Raw genomic sequence first — 22,484 nt, forward strand, 5'->3', positions numbered from 1 at the left:
TTTAGTAAATCGAAGAATTTCACCAAAAAAAGTCATTGTATAGTATGTTGAGAAATTTCACCAAAAAAAGGCATAGTTTAGTAAGTCGAAGAATTTCACCAAAAAAAGTCATGGTTTAGTAAGTCAAAGAATTTCACCAAAAAAAGTCATGGTTTAGTAAATCGAAGAATTTCATTGCAAAAAGTCATAGTTTAGGAAGTCGAAGAATTTCACCAAAAAAAGTCATAGTTTAGGAAGTCGAAGAATTTCACCAAAAAAAGTCATAGTTTAGTAAGTTGAAGAATTTCACCAAAAAAAGTCATAGTTTAGTAAGTCGAAAAATGTCACCAAAAAAAGTCATAGTTTAGTAAGTCGAAAAATGTCACCAAAAAAAGTCATAGTTTAGTAAGTCGAAGAATTTCACCAAAAAAAGTCATAGTTTAGAAAGTCGAAAAATTTCACCAAAAAAAGTCATAGTTTAGTAAGTCGAAGAATTTCATTACAAAAAAAGTCATAGTTTAGTAAATCGAAGAATTTCACCAAAAAAAGTCATTGTATAGTATGTTGAGAAATTTCACCAAAAAAAGGCATAGTTTAGTAAGTCGAAGAATTTCACCAAAAAAAGTCATGGTTTAGTAAGTTGAAGAATTTCACCAAAAAAAGTCATAGTTTAGTAAGTCGAAGAATTTCACCAAAAAAAGTCATAGTTTAGTAAGTCGAAGAATTTCATTACAAAAAAAGTCATAGTTTAGTAAATCGAAGAATTTCACCAAAAAAAGTCATTGTATAGTATGTTGAGAAATTTCACCAAAAAAAGGCATAGTTTAGTAAGTCGAAGAATTTCACCAAAAAAAGTCATGGTTTAGTAAGTCAAAGAATTTCATTACAAAAAAAGTCATAGTTTAGTAAGTCGAAGAATTTCATTACAAAAAAAGTCATAGTTTAGTAAATCGAAGAATTTCACCAAAAAAAGTCATTGTATAGTATGTTGAGAAATTTCACCAAAAAAAGACATAGTTTAGTAAGTCGAAGAATTTCACCAAAAAAAGTCATGGTTTAGTAAGTCAAAGAATTTCACCAAAAAAAGTCATGGTTTAGTAAGTTGAAGAATTTCACCAAAAAAAGTCATAGTTTAGTAAGTCGAAGAATTTCACCAAAAAAAGTCATAGTTTAGTAAGTCGAAGAATTTCACCAAAAAAAGTCATTGTATAGTATGTTGAGAAATTTCACCAAAAAAAGGCATAGTTTAGTAAGTCGAAGAATTTCACCAAAAAAAGTCATGGTTTAGTAAGTCAAAGAATTTCACCAAAAAAAGTCATGGTTTAGTAAGTCGAAGAATTTCACCAAAAAAAGTCATAGTTTAGTAAGTCGAAAATGTTTAGAAAAAAAAGTCATAGTATAGTATTTCGGATAATTTCACCAAAAAAAGTCATAGTATAATAAGTCGAAGAATTTCATTACAAAAAAAATCATAGTATGTCGAAAATGTTTAGAAAAAAAAGTCATAGTATAGCATGTCGAAAAATGTCACTAGAAAAAAGTCATAATATTGTTTGTCGAATACTTTCATTACAAAAAGTCATAGCTTAGTAAGTCGAAAAATTTCACCAAAAAAGTCATAGTTTAGTAAGTCGAAGAATTTCATTACAAAAAGTCATGGTTTAGTAAGTCGAAGAATTTCACCAAAAATAGTCATAGTTTAGGAAGTCGAAGAATTTCGCCAAAAAAAGTAATGGTTTAGTAAGTCGAAGAATTTCATTACAAAAAAAGTCATAGTTTAGTAAATCGAAGAATTTCATTGCAAAAAGTCATAGTTTAGGAAGTCGAAGAATTTCACCAAAAAAAGTCATAGTTTAGGAAGTCGAAGAATTTCACCAAAAAAAGTCATAGTTTAGTAAGTTGAAGAATTTCACCAAAAAAAGTCATAGTTTAGTAAGTCGAAAAATGTCACCAAAAAAAGTCATAGTTTAGTAAGTCGAAGAATTTCACCAAAAAAAGTAATGGTTTAGTAAGTCGAAGAATTTCACCAAAAAAAGTCATGGTTTAGTAAGTCGAAGAATTTCACCAAAAAAAGTCACAATATTGTGTGTCGAATACTTTCATTACAAAAAGTCGTAGTATAGTATGTCGAAGAATTTCACCAAAAAAAGTCATAGTTTAGAAAGTCGAAAAATTTCACCAAAAAAAGTCAGAGTTTAGTAAGTTGAAGAATTTCACCAAAAAAAGTCATAGTTTAGTAAGTCGAAGAATTTCGCCAAAAAAAGTAATGATTTAGTAAGTCGAAGAATTTCACCAAAAAAAGTCATAGTTTAGTAAGTCGAAGAATTTCATTACAAAAAAAGTCATAGTTTAGTAAATCGAAGAATTTCATTGCAAAAAGTCATGGTTTAGTAAGTCGAAAACTTTTATGGAAAAAAAAGTCATAGTATAGTAAGTCGAAGAATTTCATTACAAAAAAAGTCATAGTTTAGTAAATCGAAGAATTTCATTGCAAAAAGTCATAGTTTAGTAAGTTGAAGAATTTCACCAAAAAAAGTCATAGTTTAGTAAGTCGAAGAATTTCACCAAAAAAAGTCATAGTTTAGAAAGTCGAAAAATTTCACCAAAAAAAGTCATAGTTTAGTAAGTTGAAGAATTTCACCAAAAAAAGTCATAGTTTAGTAAGTCGAAGAATTTCGCCAAAAAAAGTAATGGTTTAGTAAGTCGAAGAATTTCACCAAAAAAAGTCATAGTTTAGTAAGTCGAAGAATTTCATAACAAAAAAAGTCATAGTTTAGTAAATCGAAGAATTTCATTGCAAAAAGTCATGGTTTAGTAAGTCGAAAACTTTTATGGAAAAAAAAGTCATAGTATAGTAAGTCGAAGAATTTCATTACAAAAAAAGTCATAGTTTAGTAAATCGAAGAATTTCATTGCAAAAAGTCATAGTTTAGTAAGTTGAAGAATTTCACCAAAAAAAGTCATAGTTTAGTAAGTCGAAGAATTTCATTACAAAAAAAGTCATAGTTTAGTAAATCGAAGAATTTCATTGCAAAAAGTCATAGTTTAGTAAGTTGAAGAATTTCACCAAAAAAAGTCATAGTTTAGTAAGTCGAAGAATTTCATTACAAAAAAAGTCATAGTTTAGTAAATCGAAGAATTTCATTGCAAAAAGTCATAGTTTAGTAAGTTGAAGAATTTCACCAAAAAAAGTCATAGTTTAGTAAGTCGAAGAATTTCGCCAAAAAAAGTAATGGTTTAGTAAGTCGAAGAATTTCACCAAAAAAAGTCATAGTTTAGTAAGTCGAAGAATTTCATTACAAAAAAAGTCATAGTTTAGTAAATCGAAGAATTTCATTGCAAAAAGTCATGGTTTAGTAAGTCGAAAACTTTTATGGAAAAAAAAGTCATAGTATAGTAAGTCGAAGAATTTCATTACAAAAAAAGTCATAGTTTAGTAAATCGAAGAATTTCATTGCAAAAAGTCATAGTTTAGGAAGTCGAAGAATTTCACCAAAAAAAGTCATAGTTTAGAAAGTCGAAAAATTTCACCAAAAAAAGTCATAGTTTAGTAAGTTGAAGAATTTCACCAAAAAAAGTCATAGTTTAGTAAGTCGAAGAATTTCGCCAAAAAAAGTAATGGTTTAGTAAGTCGAAGAATTTCACCAAAAAAAGTCATAGTTTAGTAAGTCGAAGAATTTCATAACAAAAAAAGTCATAGTTTAGTAAATCGAAGAATTTCATTGCAAAAAGTCATGGTTTAGTAAGTCGAAAACTTTTATGGAAAAAAAAGTCATAGTATAGTAAGTCGAAGAATTTCATTACAAAAAAAGTCATAGTTTAGTAAATCGAAGAATTTCATTGCAAAAAGTCATAGTTTAGTAAGTTGAAGAATTTCACCAAAAAAAGTCATAGTTTAGTAAGTCGAAGAATTTCATTACAAAAAAAGTCATAGTTTAGTAAATCGAAGAATTTCATTGCAAAAAGTCATAGTTTAGTAAGTTGAAGAATTTCACCAAAAAAAGTCATAGTTTAGTAAGTCGAAGAATTTCATTACAAAAAAAGTCATAGTTTAGTAAATCGAAGAATTTCATTGCAAAAAGTCATAGTTTAGTAAGTTGAAGAATTTCACCAAAAAAAGTCATAGTTTAGAAAGTCGAAAAATTTCACCAAAAAAAGTCATAGTTTAGTAAGTCGAAGAATTTCGCCAAAAAAAGTAATGGTTTAGTAAGTCGAAGAATTTCACCAAAAAAAGTCATAGTTTAGTAAGTCGAAGAATTTCATTACAAAAAAAGTCATAGTTTAGTAAATCGAAGAATTTCATTGCAAAAAGTCATGGTTTAGTAAGTCGAAAACTTTTATGGAAAAAAAAGTCATAGTATAGTAAGTCGAAGAATTTCATTACAAAAAAAGTCATAGTTTAGTAAATCGAAGAATTTCATTGCAAAAAGTCATAGTTTAGTAAGTTGAAGAATTTCACCAAAAAAAGTCATAGTTTAGTAAGTCGAAGAATTTCATTACAAAAAAAGTCATAGTTTAGTAAATCGAAGAATTTCATTGCAAAAAGTCATAGTTTAGTAAGTTGAAGAATTTCACCAAAAAAAGTCATAGTTTAGTAAGTCGAAGAATTTCGCCAAAAAAAGTAATGGTTTAGTAAGTCGAAGAATTTCACCAAAAAAAGTCATAGTTTAGTAAGTCGAAGAATTTCATTACAAAAAAAGTCATAGTTTAGTAAATCGAAGAATTTCATTGCAAAAAGTCATAGTTTAGGAAGTCGAAGAATTTCACCAAAAAAAGTCATAGGCTGTTTTCGAAACCGCATACTGCATACTACTGAGGAGCGCAGTATGCAGTATACAGTACATACTGTATACTGCGTTCCTCAGTAGTATGCAGTATGTGACAGTTAAAGTGATGTATTTAGCAGTATGCTAGACGAGGCTTAAGCCTTCAAACCAGCTCTTAAAGCACAGGACAAAAAAACTAACTTGTACCACTATTACAATATTATCAAAAAATACAACTTTGATTTTGTTGTTTATGTTGTGCTTGTTTACTTTATAAGATACTGCAGGTTTAAACTATTTATTCTGACAGCTCATAAAGAAGTCCGACAAACAGGATCATCAACGAGGAGAGACGGGAAATATAAAACATTCATCCACAACGTTTACTTTACTCAAACTGCTTTTTCAGTTACAGCAACAGGACTGATCTCCCTCCAGATATTAGAGACATGTTAAAAAAGTGTCATGTTGTCTCATCAGGAACCTCTCTGCCCCGTCAGAAGCTGCTCTTTCCCTCTCTTCTTCTCTCTCCTCTTCTCTCTCCTCTCCTCTTCTCTCTCCTCTTCCTCTCCTCTTCTCTCTCCTCTCCTCTTCTTTCTCCTCTTCCTCTCCTCTTCTCTCTCCTCTTCCTCTCCTCTCCTCTTCCCTCGCCACTCTGCTGCTCTGCAGCCGCTCTGTGAGCGTCACTGGCCGGCTCTCCAGCGAGCTACGCCTGCGGGTGATTGTGGAGCTTTTTAACTCCAAAAAGGCAGATAAACACAGGTTCCTGTTAATTTATAATGGACATCTGTGTTGTGATATTTAAACAAACTATCCGTCAACAAGGAAATCAAAGCCTCTCGTCTACAGACCGGTCTCTAGAGAGCTCCAGCAGCTCATAGCGGTCTCTGAGCGTGACTACCCGGCTTGCTGGCAGCGACCCGGGCAGGCGCTCGCTGGCTGTCACGGTATTCTGTGGAGCTTCTAAACTCCGACAACGGTGGAACAAATGTTCGATTCGCCATCTAACTTCGTAAAACTGCCGATATTAATAATCTACACAGTTGATTTCTCGCCTCAAAAACTTTCAGAAGTGAATTTAGTGTTGAAATTGCTACAGAAAACGTAAAAAAAGAGCAGCTTCTGGCTGCTGTTTTTATACCCGTAGCCTGTGCTGTTCCGGCGCTTTGCATTGTGGGATACAGTAGGCGAGATAGACTGGTCCGATGCATACTGGAGAATTTTTCCAAATCAGTACGTCATCCGGGTATTTCTGGCATACTGGAGATTTTGCTTTTGTTCACATACTGCATACTACATACTACATTTTGGCCAAATCAGTACGTACTACTAGTCGAAAAATGTCACCAAAAAAAGTCATAGTTTAGTAAGTCGAAGAATTTCGCCAAAAAAAGTAATGGTTTAGTAAGTCGAAGAATTTCACCAAAAAAAGTCATAGATTAGTAAGTCGAAGAATTTCACCAAAAAAAGTCACAATATTGTGTGTCGAATACTTTCATTACAAAAAGTCGTAGTATAGTATGTCGAAGAATTTCACCAAAAAAAGTCATAGTTTAGAAAGTCGAAAAATTTCACCAAAAAAAGTCACAATATTGTGTGTCGAATACTTTCATTACAAAAAGTCGTAATATAGTATGTCGAAGAATTTCACCAAAAAAAGTCATAGTTTAGTAAGTCGAAGAATTTCACCAAAAAAAGTCATAGTTTAGTAAGTCGAAAAATGTCACCAAAAAAAGTCATAGTTTAGTAAGTCGAAGAATTTCACCAAAAAAAGTCATAGTTTAGTAAGTCGAAGAATTTCGCCAAAAAAAGTAATGGTTTAGTAAGTCGAAGAATTTCACCAAAAAAAGTCATGGTTTAGTAAGTCGAAGAATTTCACCAAAAAAAGTCATAGATTAGTAAGTCGAAGAATTTCACCAAAAAAAGTCATAGTTTAGTAAGTCGAAAAATGTCACCAAAAAAAGTCATAGTTTAGTAAGTCGAAGAATTTCACCAAAAAAAGTCATAGTTTAGTAAGTCGAAAAATGTCACCAAAAAAAGTCATAGATTAGTAAGTCGAAGAATTTCACCAAAAAAAGTCACAATATTGTGTGTCGAATACTTTCATTACAAAAAGTCGTAGTATAGTATGTCGAAGAATTTCACCAAAAAAAGTCATAGTTTAGAAAGTCGAAAAATTTCACCAAAAAAAGTCACAATATTGTGTGTCGAATACTTTCATTACAAAAAGTCGTAATATAGTATGTCGAAGAATTTCACCAAAAAAAGTCATAGTTTAGTAAGTCGAAGAATTTCACCAAAAAAAGTCATAGTTTAGTAAGTCGAAAAATGTCACCAAAAAAAGTCATAGTTTAGTAAGTCGAAGAATTTCACCAAAAAAAGTCATAGTTTAGTACGTCGAAGAATTTCGCCAAAAAAATAATGGTTTAGTAAGTCGAAGAATTTCACCAAAAAAAGTCATGGTTTAGTAAGTCGAAGAATTTCACCAAAAAAAGTCATAGATTAGTAAGTCGAAGAATTTCACCAAAAAAAGTCATAGTTTAGTAAGTCGAAAAATGTCACCAAAAAAAGTCATAGTTTAGTAAGTCGAAGAATTTCACCAAAAAAAGTCATAGTTTAGTAAGTCGAAGAATTTCGCCAAAAAAAGTAATGGTTTAGTAAGTCGAAGAATTTCACCAAAAAAAGTCATAGATTAGTAAGTCGAAGAATTTCACCAAAAAAAGTCACAATATTGTGTGTCGAATACTTTCATTACAAAAAGTCGTAGTATAGTATGTCGAAGAATTTCACCAAAAAAAGTCATAGTTTAGAAAGTCGAAAAATTTCACCAAAAAAAGTCATAGTTTAGTAAGTCGAAGAATTTCATTACAAAAAAGTCATAGTTTAGTAAATCGAAGAATTTCATTGCAAAAAGTCATAGTTTAGGAAGTCGAAGAATTTCACCAAAAAAAGTCATAGTTTAGGAAGTCGAAGAATTTCACCAAAAAAAGTCATAGTTTAGTAGGTTGAAGAATTTCACCAAAAAAAGTCATAGTTTAGTAAGTCGAAAAATGTCACCAAAAAAAGTCATAGTTTAGTAAGTCGAAGAATTTCACCAAAAAAAGTCATAGTTTAGTAAGTCGAAGAATTTCATTAAAAAAAAAGTCATAGTTTAGTAAATCGAAGAATTTCATTGCAAAAAGTCATAGTTTAGGAAGTCGAAGAATTTCACCAAAAAAAGTCATAGTTTAGTAAGTTGAAGAATTTCACCAAAAAAAGTCATAGTTTAGTAAGTCGAAAAATGTCACCAAAAAAAGTCATAGTTTAGTAAGTCGAAGAATTTCACCAAAAAAAGTCATAGTTTAGTAAGTCGAAGAATTTCGCCAAAAAAAGTAATGGTTTAGTAAGTCGAAGAATTTCACCAAAAAAAGTCATGGTTTAGTAAGTCGAAGAATTTCACCAAAAAAAGTCATAGATTAGTAAGTCGAAGAATTTCACCAAAAAAAGTCACAATATTGTGTGTCGAATACTTTCATTACAAAAAGTCGTAGTATAGTATGTCGAAGAATTTCACCAAAAAAAGTCATAGTTTAGAAAGTCGAAAAATTTCACCAAAAAAAGTCATAGTTTAGTAAGTCGAAGAATTTCATTACAAAAAAAGTCATAGTTTAGTAAATCGAAGAATTTCATTGCAAAAAGTCATGGTTTAGTAAGTCGAAAACTTTTATGGAAAAAAAAGTCATAGTATAGTAAGTCGAAGAATTTCACCAAAAAAAGTCATAGTTTAGGAAGTCGAAGAATTTCGCCAAAAAAAGTAATGGTTTAGTAAGTCGAAGAATTTCACCAAAAAAAGTCATAGTTTAGAAAGTCGAAGAATTTCACCAAAAAAAGTCATTGTATAGTATGTTGAGAAATTTCACCAAAAAAAGGCATAGTTTAGTAAGTCGAAGAATTTCATTACAAAAAAAGTCATAGTATAGTATGTCGAAAATGTTTATAAAAAAAAGTCATAGTATAGCATGTCAAAAAATTTCACTTGAACAAAGTCATAGTTTAGTATGTCGAATAATGTCATGAAAAAAAGTCATAATATTGTTTGTCGAATACTTTCATTACAAAAAGTCATAGGTATGTCGAAAAATTTTATAAAAAAGTATTTCGAATAATTTCACAAAACAAAAGTCATAGTATAGTATGTCGAAAAATGTTATGGAAAAAAAAGTCATAGTTTAGTATGTCGAATAATGTCATGAAAAAAAGTCATTATATTGTTTGTCGAATACTTTCATTACAAAAAGTCATAGTATAGTATGTCGAAAAATTTCACCAAAAAAAGTCATAGTTTATTAAGTCGAAGAATTTAACCAAAAAAAGTCATAGTTTAGTAAGTCGAAAGATTTCACCAAAAAAAATCATAGTTTAATAAGTCGAAGAATTTCACCAAAAAAAGTCATGGTTTAGTAAGTCGAAGAATTTCACCAAAAAAAGTCATAGTTTAGAGTCGAAGAATTTCACCAAAAAGTCATAGTTTAGTAAGTTGAAGAATTTCATCACAAAAAAAATCATAGTTTATTAAGTTGAAGAATTTCACCAAAAAAAGTCATAGTTTACTAAGTCGAAGAATTTCACCAAAAAAAGTCACAATATTGTGTGTCGAATACTTTCATTACAAAAAGTCGTAGTATAGTATGTCGAAGAATTTCACCAAAAAAAGTCAGTTTAGTAAGTCGAAAATGTTTAGAAAAAAAAGTCATAGTATAGTATTTCGGATAATTTCACCAAAAAAAGTCATAGTATAGTATGTCGAAAATGTTTAGAAAAAAAAGTCGTAGTATAGCATGTCGAAAAATTTCACTAGAATAAAGTCATAGTTTAGTATGTCGAATAATGTCATGAAAAAAAGTCATAATATTGTTTGTCGAATACTTTCATTACAAAAAGTCATAGTATAGTATGTCGAAAAATTTTATAAAAAAGTATTTCGAATAATTTCACAAAACAAAAGTCATAGTATAGTATGTCGAATATTTGTATGGAAAAAAAAGTCATAGTATAGTATGTCAACATTTTTATAAAAAAAGTCATAGTATGGTATGTCGAAAAATGTTATGGAAAAAAAAGTCATAGTTTAGTATGTCGAATAATGTCATGAAAAAAAGTCATTATATTGTTTGTCGAATACTTTCATTACAAAAAGTCATAGTTTAGAAAGTCGAAGAATTTCACCAAAAAAAGTCATGGTTTAGTAAGTTGAAGAATTTCACCCAAAAAAGTCATAGTTTAGTAGGTCGAAAAATTTCACCAAAAAAGGTCATAGTTTAGTAAGTTGAAGAATTTCATTACAAAAAGTCATTGTATAGTATGTCGAAAAATTTCACTAGAAAAAAGTCATAGTATAATATGAAGAAAAATTTTACAAACAAAAGTCATAGGGTGGCAGGGCAGCGGTGGGTTTTGTTGAAATGTAGACCTGTGTATCGTCGGCATAACAGTAATAGTATAATACATAATAGTATAGTATGTCGAAAAATGTTATGGAAAAAAAAGTCATTGTATAATATGTCGAACTTTTTTATAAAAAAAAAGTCATTGTATAATATGTCGAACTTTTTTATAAAAAAAAAGTCATAGTATAATATGTGGAATAGTATGTCGATAGTATAATATGTCTAAAAAAGTGATAAAAAAGTCATAGTATAGATAGATAGATAGTAACTTTATTGATCACGAGGGAGTTCAAGTTTAGTATAGTATGTCGAATAAAGTAAAAAAAGTGGTAGTATAGTTTGTCATAAATGGTCATGTCAGCTTCAGGTGTGAGAGTCAAAGGGAACCATGTTGGACCACTAAGTGGGCGATCTTCAGTCGGACCCTTCACCTGGCTGTGGTCTGATGATGTCATGGCAGCGTTACCTTCCTGTTTGTCTCTTCAGGACTACCTGCTGTGGAACCGTCTGGGTGCAACGCTGGCGAACGGAGACCGCAGTGAGGAGGCGGTGGAGTCGTACACCAGAGCTCTGGAGCTGCAGCCCGGATTCATCCGGTCCAGATACAACCTGGGGATCAGCTGCATCAACCTGGGAGCTCACAGGTAACTCCACCAGCTGTCTCACCTGAGAATACATTCAGGACTAGAACACTAATGATTATAGGACACATTCAGGACTAGAACAATAATGATTATAGGACACATTCAGGACTAGAACACTAATGATTATAGGACACATTCAGGACTAGAACACTAATGATTATAGGACACATTCAGGACTAGAACACTAATGATTATAGGACGCATTCAGGACTAGAACACTAATGATTATAGGACACATTCAGGACTAGAACACTAATGATTATAGGACGCATTCAGGACTAGAACACTAATGATTATAGGACGCATTCAGGACTAGAACAATAATGATTATAGGACACATTCAGGACTAGAACACTAATGATTATAGGACACATTCAGGACTAGAACACTAATGATTATAGGACGCATTCAGGACTAGAACACTAATGATTATAGGACACATTCAGGACTAGAACACTAATGATTATAGGACACATTCAGGACTAGAACACTAATGATTATAGGACACATTCAGGACTAGAACACTAATGATTATAGGACACATTCAGGACTAGAACACTAATGATTATAGGACACATTCAGGACTAGAACACTAATGATTATAGGACACATTCAGGACTAGAACACTGATGATTATAGGACACATTCAGGACTAGAACACTGATGATTATAGGACACATTCAGGACTAGAACACTGATGATTATAGGACACATTCAGGACTAGAACACTAATGATTATAGGACACATTCAGGACTAGAACACTGATGATTATAGGACACATTCAGGACTAGAACACTAATGATTATAGGACACATTCAGGACTAGAACACTAATGATTATAGGACACATTCAGGACTAGAACACTAATGATTATAGGACACATTCAGGACTAGAACACTAATGATTATAGGACACATTCAGGACTAGAACACTAATGATTATAGGACACATTCAGGACTAGAACACTGATGATTATAGGACACATTCAGGACTAGAACACTGATGATTATAGGACACATTCAGGACTAGAACACTGATGATTATAGGACACATTCAGGACTAGAACACTAATGATTATAGGACACATTCAGGACTAGAACACTGATGATTATAGGACACATTCAGGACTAGAACACTAATGATTATAGGACACATTCAGGACTAGAACACTAATGATTATAGGACACATTCAGGACTAGAACACTAATGATTATAGGACACATTCAGGACTAGAACACTGATGATTATAGGACACATTCAGGACTAGAACACTAATGATTATAGGACACATTCAGGACTAGAACACTGATGATTATAGGACACATTCAGGACTAGAACACTAATGATTATAGGACACATTCAGGACTAGAACACTAATGATTATAGGACACATTCAGGACTAGAACACTAATGATTATAGGACACATTCAGGACTAGAACAATAATGATTATAGGACACATTCAGGACTAGAACACTAATGATTATAGGACACATTCAGGACTAGAACACTAATGATTATAGGACACATTCAGGACTAGAACACTAATGATTATAGGACACATTCAGGACTAGAACACTGATGATTATAGGACACATTCAGGACTAGAACACTAATGATTATAGGACACATTCAGGACTAGAACACTGATGATTATAGGACACATTCAGGACTAGAACACTGATGATTATAGGACACATTCAGGACTAGAACACTGATGATTATAGGACACATTCAGGACTAGAACACTAATGATTATAGGACACATTCAGGACTAGAACACTGATGATTATAGGACACATTCAGGACTAGAACACTAATGATTATAGGACACATTCAGGACTAGAACACTAATGATTATAGGACACATTCAGGACTAGAACACTAATGATTATAGGACACATTCAGGACTAGAACACTAATGATTATAGGACACATTCAGGACTAGAACACTAATGATTATAGGACACATTCAGGACTAGAACACTAATGATTATAGGACACATTCAGGACTAGAACACTAATGATTATAGGACACATTCAGGACTAGAACACTAATGATTATAGGACACATTCAGGACTAGAACACTAATGATTATAGGACACATTCAGGACTAGAACAACAGCGATACCAAATGTGGGGTTACAGTAGTGTGTATGTTTGTGTGGTCCTGGTCCTGGTCTGACCTGGTCCTGGTCCTGGTCTGGTCCTGCAGGGAGGCGGTCAGTAACTTCCTGACGGCGTTGAACCAGCAGAGGCAGAGTCAGCGCTGTAGCCATCAGCAGATGTCGGCTAACATCTGGGCCGCCCTGCGAATCGCCATCTCCATGATGGACCAACCCGAGCTGGTCCAGGCTGCCAGCGTCGGGGACCTGGACCTGCTGATGAGGGCCTTCGACGTGGGCGACGTCTGACGGTGGACTGACGGTGTCGGGGGTCGTTCAGAGGACGTGTTGTCTCCTAGAAACAGTGGACCGGAGGTGGAGACACGCTGGATGAGGACAGTTTGGTTTGAAACCAAAGAGACGACGACGACAGCTGCAGGAAAATCCTTTGCAATATAACAGCACAACCCTTTAGCTTCCTGTACGAACACCGTTTATAACTGTTGCCTCGCCGCCGACGGAGAGACGATCAGCTTTAATAATGATATCATAATAACTGTCCAGAATATGAGTTTATCAAGTGTTCATTTAAAGAGCAGGCTGGCTGCACTGAACGTTTTACATCACTGCACCACGCTGCGTTAGAGGTCAACACGCTGCGTTAGAGGTCAACACGCTGCGTTAGAGGTCAACACGCTGCGTTAGAGGTCAACACGCTGCGTTAGAGGTCAACACGCTGCGTTAGAGGTCAACACGCTGCGTTAGAGGTCGACCTCTGATTTAGAGGTCAACCTCTGATTTCAACACATCAACAGCTCTTTGTTCTCTCTTTTACATGTGATCATATTTGAGTATGAAGCCTCTGTTCAGGCCCTGAACACAGCTCCGTCTACACGTATACACATATCTAAAATAAACTAATACAAATAATCTGTCTACACTCACACGCTAAAACGGCTAAAGCTGCACGCTAACTCTGTCACGGACAGGTAACGTTATGGTATGGCGGTAACGTTATGGTATGGTGGTAACGTTATGGTATGGTGGTAACGTTATGGTATGGAGGTAACATTATGGTATGGAGGTAACGTTATGGTATGGTGGTAACGTTATGGTATGGTGGTAACGTTATGGTATGGCGGTAACGTTATGGTATGGTGGTAACGTTATGGTATGGCGGTAACGTTATGGTATGGAGGTAACGTTATGGTATGGTGGTAACGTTATGGTATGGAGGTAACATTATGGTATGGTGGTAACGTTATGGTATGACGGTAACGTTATGGTATGGTGGTAACGTTATGGTGGTAACGTTATGGTATGGTGGTAACGTTATGGTTCGACGGTAACGTTATGGTATGGCGGTAACCTTATGGTGTGGTGGTAACGTTATGGTTTGGGGTAACGTTATGGTTCGACGGTAACGTTATGGTACGGAGGTACGTTATGGTATGGTGGTAACGTTATGGTATGGCGGTAACCTTATGGTGTGGTGGTAACGTTATGGTTTGGGGTAACGTTATGGTTCGACGGTAACGTTATGGTACGGAGGTACGTTATGGTATGGTGGTAACGTTATGGTATGGTGATAACGTTATGGTATTGCGGTAACGTTATGGTATGGAGGTAACGTTATGGTATGGAGGTAACGTTATGGTATGGAGGTAACGTTATGGTATGGTGGTAACGTTATGGTATGACGGTAACGTTATGGTATGGTGGTAACGTTATGGTGGTAACGTTATGGTATGGAGGTAACATGGTATGGAGGTAACGTTATGGTACGGCGGTAACGTTATGGTATGGAGGTAACTTTATGGTATGGTGGTAACGTTATGGTATGGAGGTAACGTTATGGTATGGTGGTAACGTTATGGTTTGGGGTAACGTTATGGTTCGACGGTAACGTTATGGTATGGCGGTAACCTTATGGTGTGGTGGTAACGTTATGGTTTGGGGTAACGTTATGGTACGGAGGTACGTTATGGTATGGTGGTAACGTTATGGTATGGTGATAACGTTATGGTATGGCGGTAACGTTATGGTATGGAGGTAACGTTATGGTACGGAGGTAACGTTATGGTACGGAGGTAACGTTATGGTACGGAGGTAACGTTATGGTACGGCGGTAACGTTATGGTACGGAGGTATCGTTATGGTACGGAGGTAACGTTATGGTATGGAGGTAACGTTATGGTATGGTGGTAACGTTATGGTATGGAGGTAACGTTATGGTATGGAGGTAACGTTATGGTATGGCGGTAACGTTATGGTACGGCGGTAACGTTAGGGTATGGCGGTAACGTTATGGTATGGTGGTAACGTTATGGTATGGAGGTAACGTTATGGTATGGTGGTAACGTTATGGTATGGAGGTAACGTTATGGTATGGAGGTAACGTTATGGTATGGCGGTAACGTTATGGTACGGCGGTAACGTTAGGGTATGGCGGTAACGTTATGGTATGTATGGTGGATCGTCCCAAAACTCCGTTAGCGTGTGGACGAGAAGCCAAAACGTCGAGCAAAATATCCCTTTTTAAACAGATTTGTATACGTGGAGACAGACGGGTTGATCTGCTGCTGATAGAAACTCAACTCCATGTTTACCTGTTACACCTGTTACACCAGTTACACCTGTTATACCTGTTACACCTGTTACACTGAAGAATCATTCACTCCTTATTTTTAGTTTCTTTTTATCACTTCAATGAAACTTCACACTTCCTGCACAAATGTTTGACACTAAAACACTTCCACCAACTCAAAGGGCATAATCCTCCCCCGTCCCAGGAGGCTCTTATTGTGAAACATCTACAGGAAGTGTTGCGTGACAGTTATTGGACTTGATGCTGTGGAGATAAACAAGAGTTTCTCTGCTGCTTGTGTTCACACTGACCTCTAATGACCTCTAATACGCTGAGAAACACTTTTGATCCCTTCTTACAGATAGGTAGATAGATAGATAAATAGATAACTGCAGATCTCAGAGGTGATGGACGAACCGTTTCAGCGTTTTTACCAACATGAAGTTCAACGGTAGATTTGAAGCAGCCTCTACTCACCTGACAGGCGGCGGCCCGTCGGCCATCTTTAACACAAACTGCTTCTTCATCAGGACGAAAGAAAAGTGAGACGAGTTGTTAATGAAGGGATTGGATCGCTACTGGAGGAGATGATACGATGATTCTTCTCAACATAATACCAGAGTTATTATTTATATTATCGTTTGACATGTTTGAGTATAAAACTGTAAGAACTTCTAGGGATGCACCGATATCACTTCATTCAGACCGAGTACTAGTACTTACATTTGGGTACTCTCCGATACCGAGTACCGATACGAGTACTTCTCTGTGCCTAAAGACCCTCGTTAACAGCCAGCTGGAGGGTGTGAGCGACACACGGCAGGCTGGGGAGTCCCGCAGACGAGGCGGTGCGCCGCCACCGGCTCTAGGTCGGCTTGGAAAGGCTCGGGGCGAAGGTGGATCGCGGCCGCAGCTTTACAGCGCTCCCCGTCCAGACCTCAACGCACCGTGGACAAAGGGCTTGCAGCTCCCAGTGCGACTGTCCACCGAGGAGGACCGTCCACCGAGGAGGACTGTCCTCAGTGCACCCCGACCGCGTCGCAGCTCGGCCCACGTAAAAGGCTCCAGGGGTCTGCGGCGATGTCTGCAGCCCACCCGACCCGTCTTGAAACACGGACCAAGGCGTCTAACTCACGCACGAGTCAGAGGGTGCAAGCTAAACCCCGTGGTGCAATGAAAGTGAGGGCCTTCGTGCGCCAGCTGAGGTGGGATCCCGGCCGTTTTGCGAGTACGAGTACCTGAGCACAGTATCGGTATCGGGTATCGGGTATCGGGTATCGGGTATCGGTATCGGGTATCGGTGCATCTCTACTAACTTTTCTCATTATCTGAGTTAAAACACATTAAAAACACGTTTCTCCTCTTTAAGAGTGATAAATAAGTTAATTGTCTTGACAACTGAATGGAAACACGACGAGTGACACAGAACATTAGACGCTGTCGCCTCCTGCAGGTGAATCCCAGCAGCAGCAGGTAGAACTCTAACAACACCTTCCAGCTGCTGGTTTCTTCCTCAGAGCGTCCTCAGAGTGTCTCTGAACCTTTTGTTCTTTAAAAACTGGACTGTTGTTTTCTGTGTTGTCTCTCTTTAGTTCTTTAGTGTGGTTTTATTTTGAAAGTCTGTTTGTTCTCACCTCCTTCCTGTCGTTGGCTCTCAGGTGAATCTTCTGGCTTCAGTTTCTCTGCACGGAAACACACGAATAACACATTTAGTCAAAGTGAGATTAAAGTAGTGAATCTATTTATATTAAAGATGACATTTTAACCTTAATATCAACGAGTATCTATTCCTGTCAGTCCAGCTGAGCAATGTTCAGGTTGAAGGTTCATTTAAAGATTAGCTGAATGATTTTAGTTTAGTTTAGTTCCAGAGTCCAACGTGCTGAAACAGAGAAACGTACTGCAGACACTCACACAACCTTTAAACGATGAAACTAACAACTACAAAGGTTTCTTTTGGTTCTGAAACATCTGGAATCTGCAGCCCGTTGAGCTCTTTGTTCACATGTTGCTGCTGAAGAAGCTTCACATTCACAAACCTGAATCTGAAACGTGGACCGGGCTGCAGAGAACGCTGACTGCTTTCTGCTTTTATTGATCCTTTGGGGGCAGATTTGAATTCTAAAGAACCAAACTGAGCCGTGAAATCTGATTGGCTGATTGGTTGATCTTCTCTCTGCAGTTAGTCTCTACCTTTAGTTGTGAATGTTTCTCATATAAACGACTGTACAGATCAATAATCAATAATCAATATGTAAACTGATGATATTTTACAAATTAAACAACTGATGCAGAACCTGAAGAAACTCTGTGATGGTTTCATTTGGTCTGATGTTTGTGATCTCTGCCGAGTCGGACTCAGAGACGAGGAGCTGAAGATGAAGGTTTCAGCCAGCGGAGGGCGCCGTCGTCGTTTCTCTTTAACTTCAACACCTGATGAGACTTAATCTGACCTGAGACACCTGATGAGACTTAATCTGACCTGAGACACCTGATGAGACTTAATCTGACCTGAGACACCTGACGAGACTTAATCTGACCTGAGACACCTGACGAGACTTAATCTGACCTGAGACACCTGACGAGAGTTAATCTGACCTGAGACACCTGATGAGACTTAATCTGACCTGAGACACCTGACGAGAGTTAATCTGACCTGAGACACCTGATGAGAGTTAATCTGATTTGAGACACCTAACGAGAGTTAATCTGACCTGAGACACCCGACGAGAGTTAATCTGACCTGAGACACCCGACGAGAGTTAATCTGACCTGAGACACCTGATGAGAGTTAATCTGACTTGAGACACCCGACGAGAGTTAATCTGACCTGAGACACCTGACGAGAGTTAATCTGACCTGAGACACCTGATGAGAGTTAATCTGATTTGAGACATCCGACGAGAGTTAATCTGACCTGAGACACCCGACGAGAGTTAATCTGACCTGAGACACCTGATGAGAGTTAATCTGACTTGAGACACCCGACGAGAGTTAATCTGACCTGAGACACCCGACGAGAGTTAATCTGACCTGAGACACCTGATGAGAGTTAATCTGACTTGAGACACCCGACGAGAGTTAATCTGACCTGAGACACCTGACGAGAGTTAATCTGACCTGAGTCACCTGATGAGAGTTAATCTGATTTGAGACATCCGACGAGAGTTAATCTGACCTGAGACACCCGACGAGAGTTAATCTGACCTGAGACACCTGATGAGAGTTAATCTGACTTGAGACACCCGACGAGAGTTAATCTGACCTGAGACACCCGACGAGAGTTAATCTGACCTGAGACACCCGACGAGAGTTAATCTGATTTGAGACATCCGACGAGAGTTAATCTGACCTGAGACACCCGACGAGAGTTAATCTGACTTGAGACACCCGACGAGAGTTAATCTGACCTGAGACACCCGACGAGAGTTAATCTGACCTGAGACACCTGACGAGAGTTAATCTGACCTGAGACACCCGACGAGAGTTAATCTGACCTGAGACACCCGACGAGAGTTAATCTGACTTGACACACCCGACGAGAGTTAATCTGACCTGAGACACCTGACGAGAGTTAATCTGACCTGAGACACCCGACGAGAGTTAATCTGACCTGAGACACCCGACGAGAGTTAATCTGACCTGAGACACCTGACGAGAGTTAATCTGACCTGAGACAGATCACATCATCCATCCTCTGTTTAGTATAATGATTCATCAGATCTGAGATGAAAGAAGAATAAACATCAGTCAGAGATTAAAGTCATGTGACTCGTCATGTCAACAATAAATACCTGATTAAAAACATATTTTGAGGGCAGCAATTTATTATTAATTAATTTTTCAATCATGTTGTCTGTTAATTTTCACTAGGGTGAGAGTTTTATTTAAATTGTTATAAATGTATTATTATTATAATTAATTATATTAATTACATATTATTATTAATTATATATGATTATAATCATTCTAATTATTAAATGTATTTATTTAAATAGTGACCTCCGCTCCTATAATAAGTCTATAATAAAGTGTGTAGACCCTGAAGGACCAAAATGTACCATTAAAACCATTGAAACCATTGAAACCATTAAAACCATTGAAACCATTAAAACCATTAAAACCATTGAAACCATTAAAACCATTGAAACCATTAAAACCATTAAAACCACTGAAACCATTGAAACCATTAAAACCATTGAAACCATCAAAACCATTAAAACCATTGAAACCATTCAAACCATTTAAACCATTCAAACCATTCAAACCATTTAAACCATTAAAACCATTGAAACCATTAAAACCATTGAAACCATTAAAACCATTTAAACCATTCAAACCATTGAAACCATTGAAACCATTCAAACCATTAAAACCATTGAAACCATTAAAACCATTCAAACCATTCAAACCATTGAAACCATTAAAACCATTGAAACCATTGAAACCATTGAAACCATTGAAACCATTAAAACCATTCAAACCATTAAAATCATTGAAACCATTCAAACCATTCAAACCATTGAAACCATTAAAACCATTGAAACCATTAAAACCATTGAAACCATTAAAACCATTGAAACCATTGAAACCATTAAAACCATTGAAACCATTGAAACCATTAAAACCATTAAAACCATCACGTTGCATCCCATCATGATTCTGTGATATCAGGCTGTGATCTGGAGCTCTCCGCCCGTTCACTGTTCCGTCCATCCAGGATCTCACCGGCTGGTTTTGGGGATTGTTGCATCCTAACATGTCTGATTTTGTCTGATAATTTGATAGTGTTTTTTTTGAGAGATAAAGAGTCTAAAGTTTAAATATCTCAGCTTCTAGATGTCGAATAACAGATTCAGGATTATCAGATAGAATAGTATTATAGTGTATTAAAGGAAAAACAAACTGACTCTTTCCAGATATGTTTTTCTTTTCTTTCTCCGTTCTGAGTTGGAATAATAAGCTGAAAGAGTTGCTACCTTTTTAAATGTATTCTTATTAATTAAAACCCTTCATTTATTATTCAACTAATAAGAGAGTTTGTTTCAAACATCTCAAATATCTTTAATAAAGTCTAATTAATTCAATGTGTGTGTATTAATGAATTAATTAAACAGCCTGTCAGCCAATCACTGCAGAGATAGAGAGGAAGTTCACTGATGATGTCATCATGATGTAACTCTTCAGGAGGATCTGATCCTGATCTGGTTCAGGGTCCTGAGAGGGACCTGATCAGGGTTCAGGTCCTGGTTTCTGACTGATTCTGCAGGTGTGACTCACCTGAACACGTCGAGAGAGCCGAGTCGTCGATCTTCACAGACGAGTCGTCACGTTTCTACCTTTAAAGATGGAGAGAAGAAGAAGAAGAATGTAATACGCTGAACAGAGAGATAAACGTCACCGTCTGAGGATGAGATATATATATCAGTATAATCTAGAGCTGGCGTTGTCGTCGCTGTGGTGAGCCCTCTATGACCCCTCTATGACCCCTCTACGACCCCTCTATGACCCCTCTACGACCCCTCTATGACCCGGTCTCGACCCCTCTATGACCCCTCTACGACCACTCTATGACCCCTCCATGACCCCTCTATGACCCCTCTATGACCCCTCCATGACCCCTCCATGACCCCTCTATGATCCCTCTATGATCCCTCTATGACCTGGTCCTGACCCCTCTATGACCTGGTCCGGCGTCTAGTCGTCTCTGCAGGAGGACGTGTTACTGGCGTCTGGTCGTCTCTCTGCAGGAGGACGTGTTACTGGCGTCTGGTCGTCTCTCTGCAGGAGGACGTGTTACTGGCGTCTGGTCGTCTCTCTGCAGGAGGACGTGTTACTGGCGTCTGGTCGTCTCTCTGCAGGAGGACGTGTTACTGGCGTCTGGTCGTCTCTCTGCAGGAGGACGTGTTACTGGCGTCTGGTCGTCTCTCTGCAGGAGGACGTGTTACTGGCGTCTGGTCGTCTCTCTGCAGGAGGACGTTTTACTGGCGTCTGGTCGTCTCTCTGCAGGAGGACGTTTTACTGGCGTCTGGTCGTCTCTCTGCAGGAGGACGTTTTACTGGCGTCTGGTCGTCTCTCTGCAGGAGGACGTTTTACTGGCGTCTGGTCGTCTCTCTGCAGGAGGACGTGTTACTGGCGTCTGGTCGTCTCTCTGCAGGAGGACGTTTTACTGGCGTCTGGTCGTCTCTCTGCAGGAGGACGTGTTACTGGCGTCTGGTCGTCTCTCTGCAGGAGGACGTGTTACTGGCGTCTGGTCGTCTCTCTGCAGGAGGACGTGTTACTGGCGTCTGGTCGTCTCTCTGCAGGAGGACGTTTTACTGGCGTCTGGTCGTCTCTCTGCAGGAGGACGTTTTACTGGCGTCTGGTCGTCTCTCTGCAGGAGGACGTGTTACTGGCGTCTGGTCGTCTCTCTGCAGGAGGACGTTTTACTGGCGTCTGGTCGTCTCTCTGCAGGAGGACGTTTTACTGGCGTCTGGTCGTCTCTCTGCAGGAGGACGTGTTACTGGCGTCTGGTCGTCTCTCTGCAGGAGGACGTTTTACTGGCGTCTGGTCGTCTCTCTGCAGGAGGACGTTTTACTGGCGTCTGGTCGTCTCTCTGCAGGAGGACGTTTTACTGGCGTCTGGTCGTCTCTCTGCAGGAGGACGTTTTACTGGCGTCTGGTCGTCTCTCTGCAGGAGGACGTTTTACTGGCGTCTGGTCGTCTCTCTGCAGGAGGACGTTTTACTGGCGTCTGGTCGTCTCTCTGCAGGAGGACGTTTTACTGGCGTCTGGTCGTCTCTCTGCAGGAGGACGTTTTACTGGCGTCTGGTCGTCTCTCTGCAGGAGGACGTGTTACTGGCGTCTGGTCGTCTCTCTGCAGGAGGACGTGTTACTGGCGTCTGGTCGTCTCTCTGCAGGAGGACGTTTTACTGGCGTCTGGTCGTCTCTCTGCAGGAGGACGTGTTACTGGCGTCTGGTCGTCTCTCTGCAGGAGGA

The 22,484-nt window shown here is 37.5% G+C and overlaps 1 protein-coding gene across 1 annotated transcript in view; it reads left to right on the forward strand.

Moving 5' to 3' along the window:
- LOC141763781 (PEX5-related protein-like) overlaps positions 1 to 17,817 on the forward strand; it is a gene marked incomplete at its 5' end in the record, with an annotated part of 69,772 nt that extends 51,955 nt beyond the window's left edge. Inside the window, 3 exons of the mRNA XM_074628512.1 lie at positions 10,658 to 10,815; positions 13,032 to 13,568; positions 13,629 to 17,817. Coding sequence (XP_074484613.1) covers positions 10,658 to 10,815; positions 13,032 to 13,230 — 357 coding nt within the window. The remainder of the gene's footprint in view (positions 1 to 10,657; positions 10,816 to 13,031; positions 13,569 to 13,628) is intronic.
- Positions 17,818 to 22,484: the final 4,667 nt, after the last annotated feature.

Source organism: Sebastes fasciatus, unplaced genomic scaffold, assembly GCF_043250625.1.
Source record: "Sebastes fasciatus isolate fSebFas1 unplaced genomic scaffold, fSebFas1.pri Scaffold_42, whole genome shotgun sequence".
Lineage (NCBI taxonomy): Eukaryota > Metazoa > Chordata > Actinopteri > Perciformes > Sebastidae > Sebastes > Sebastes fasciatus.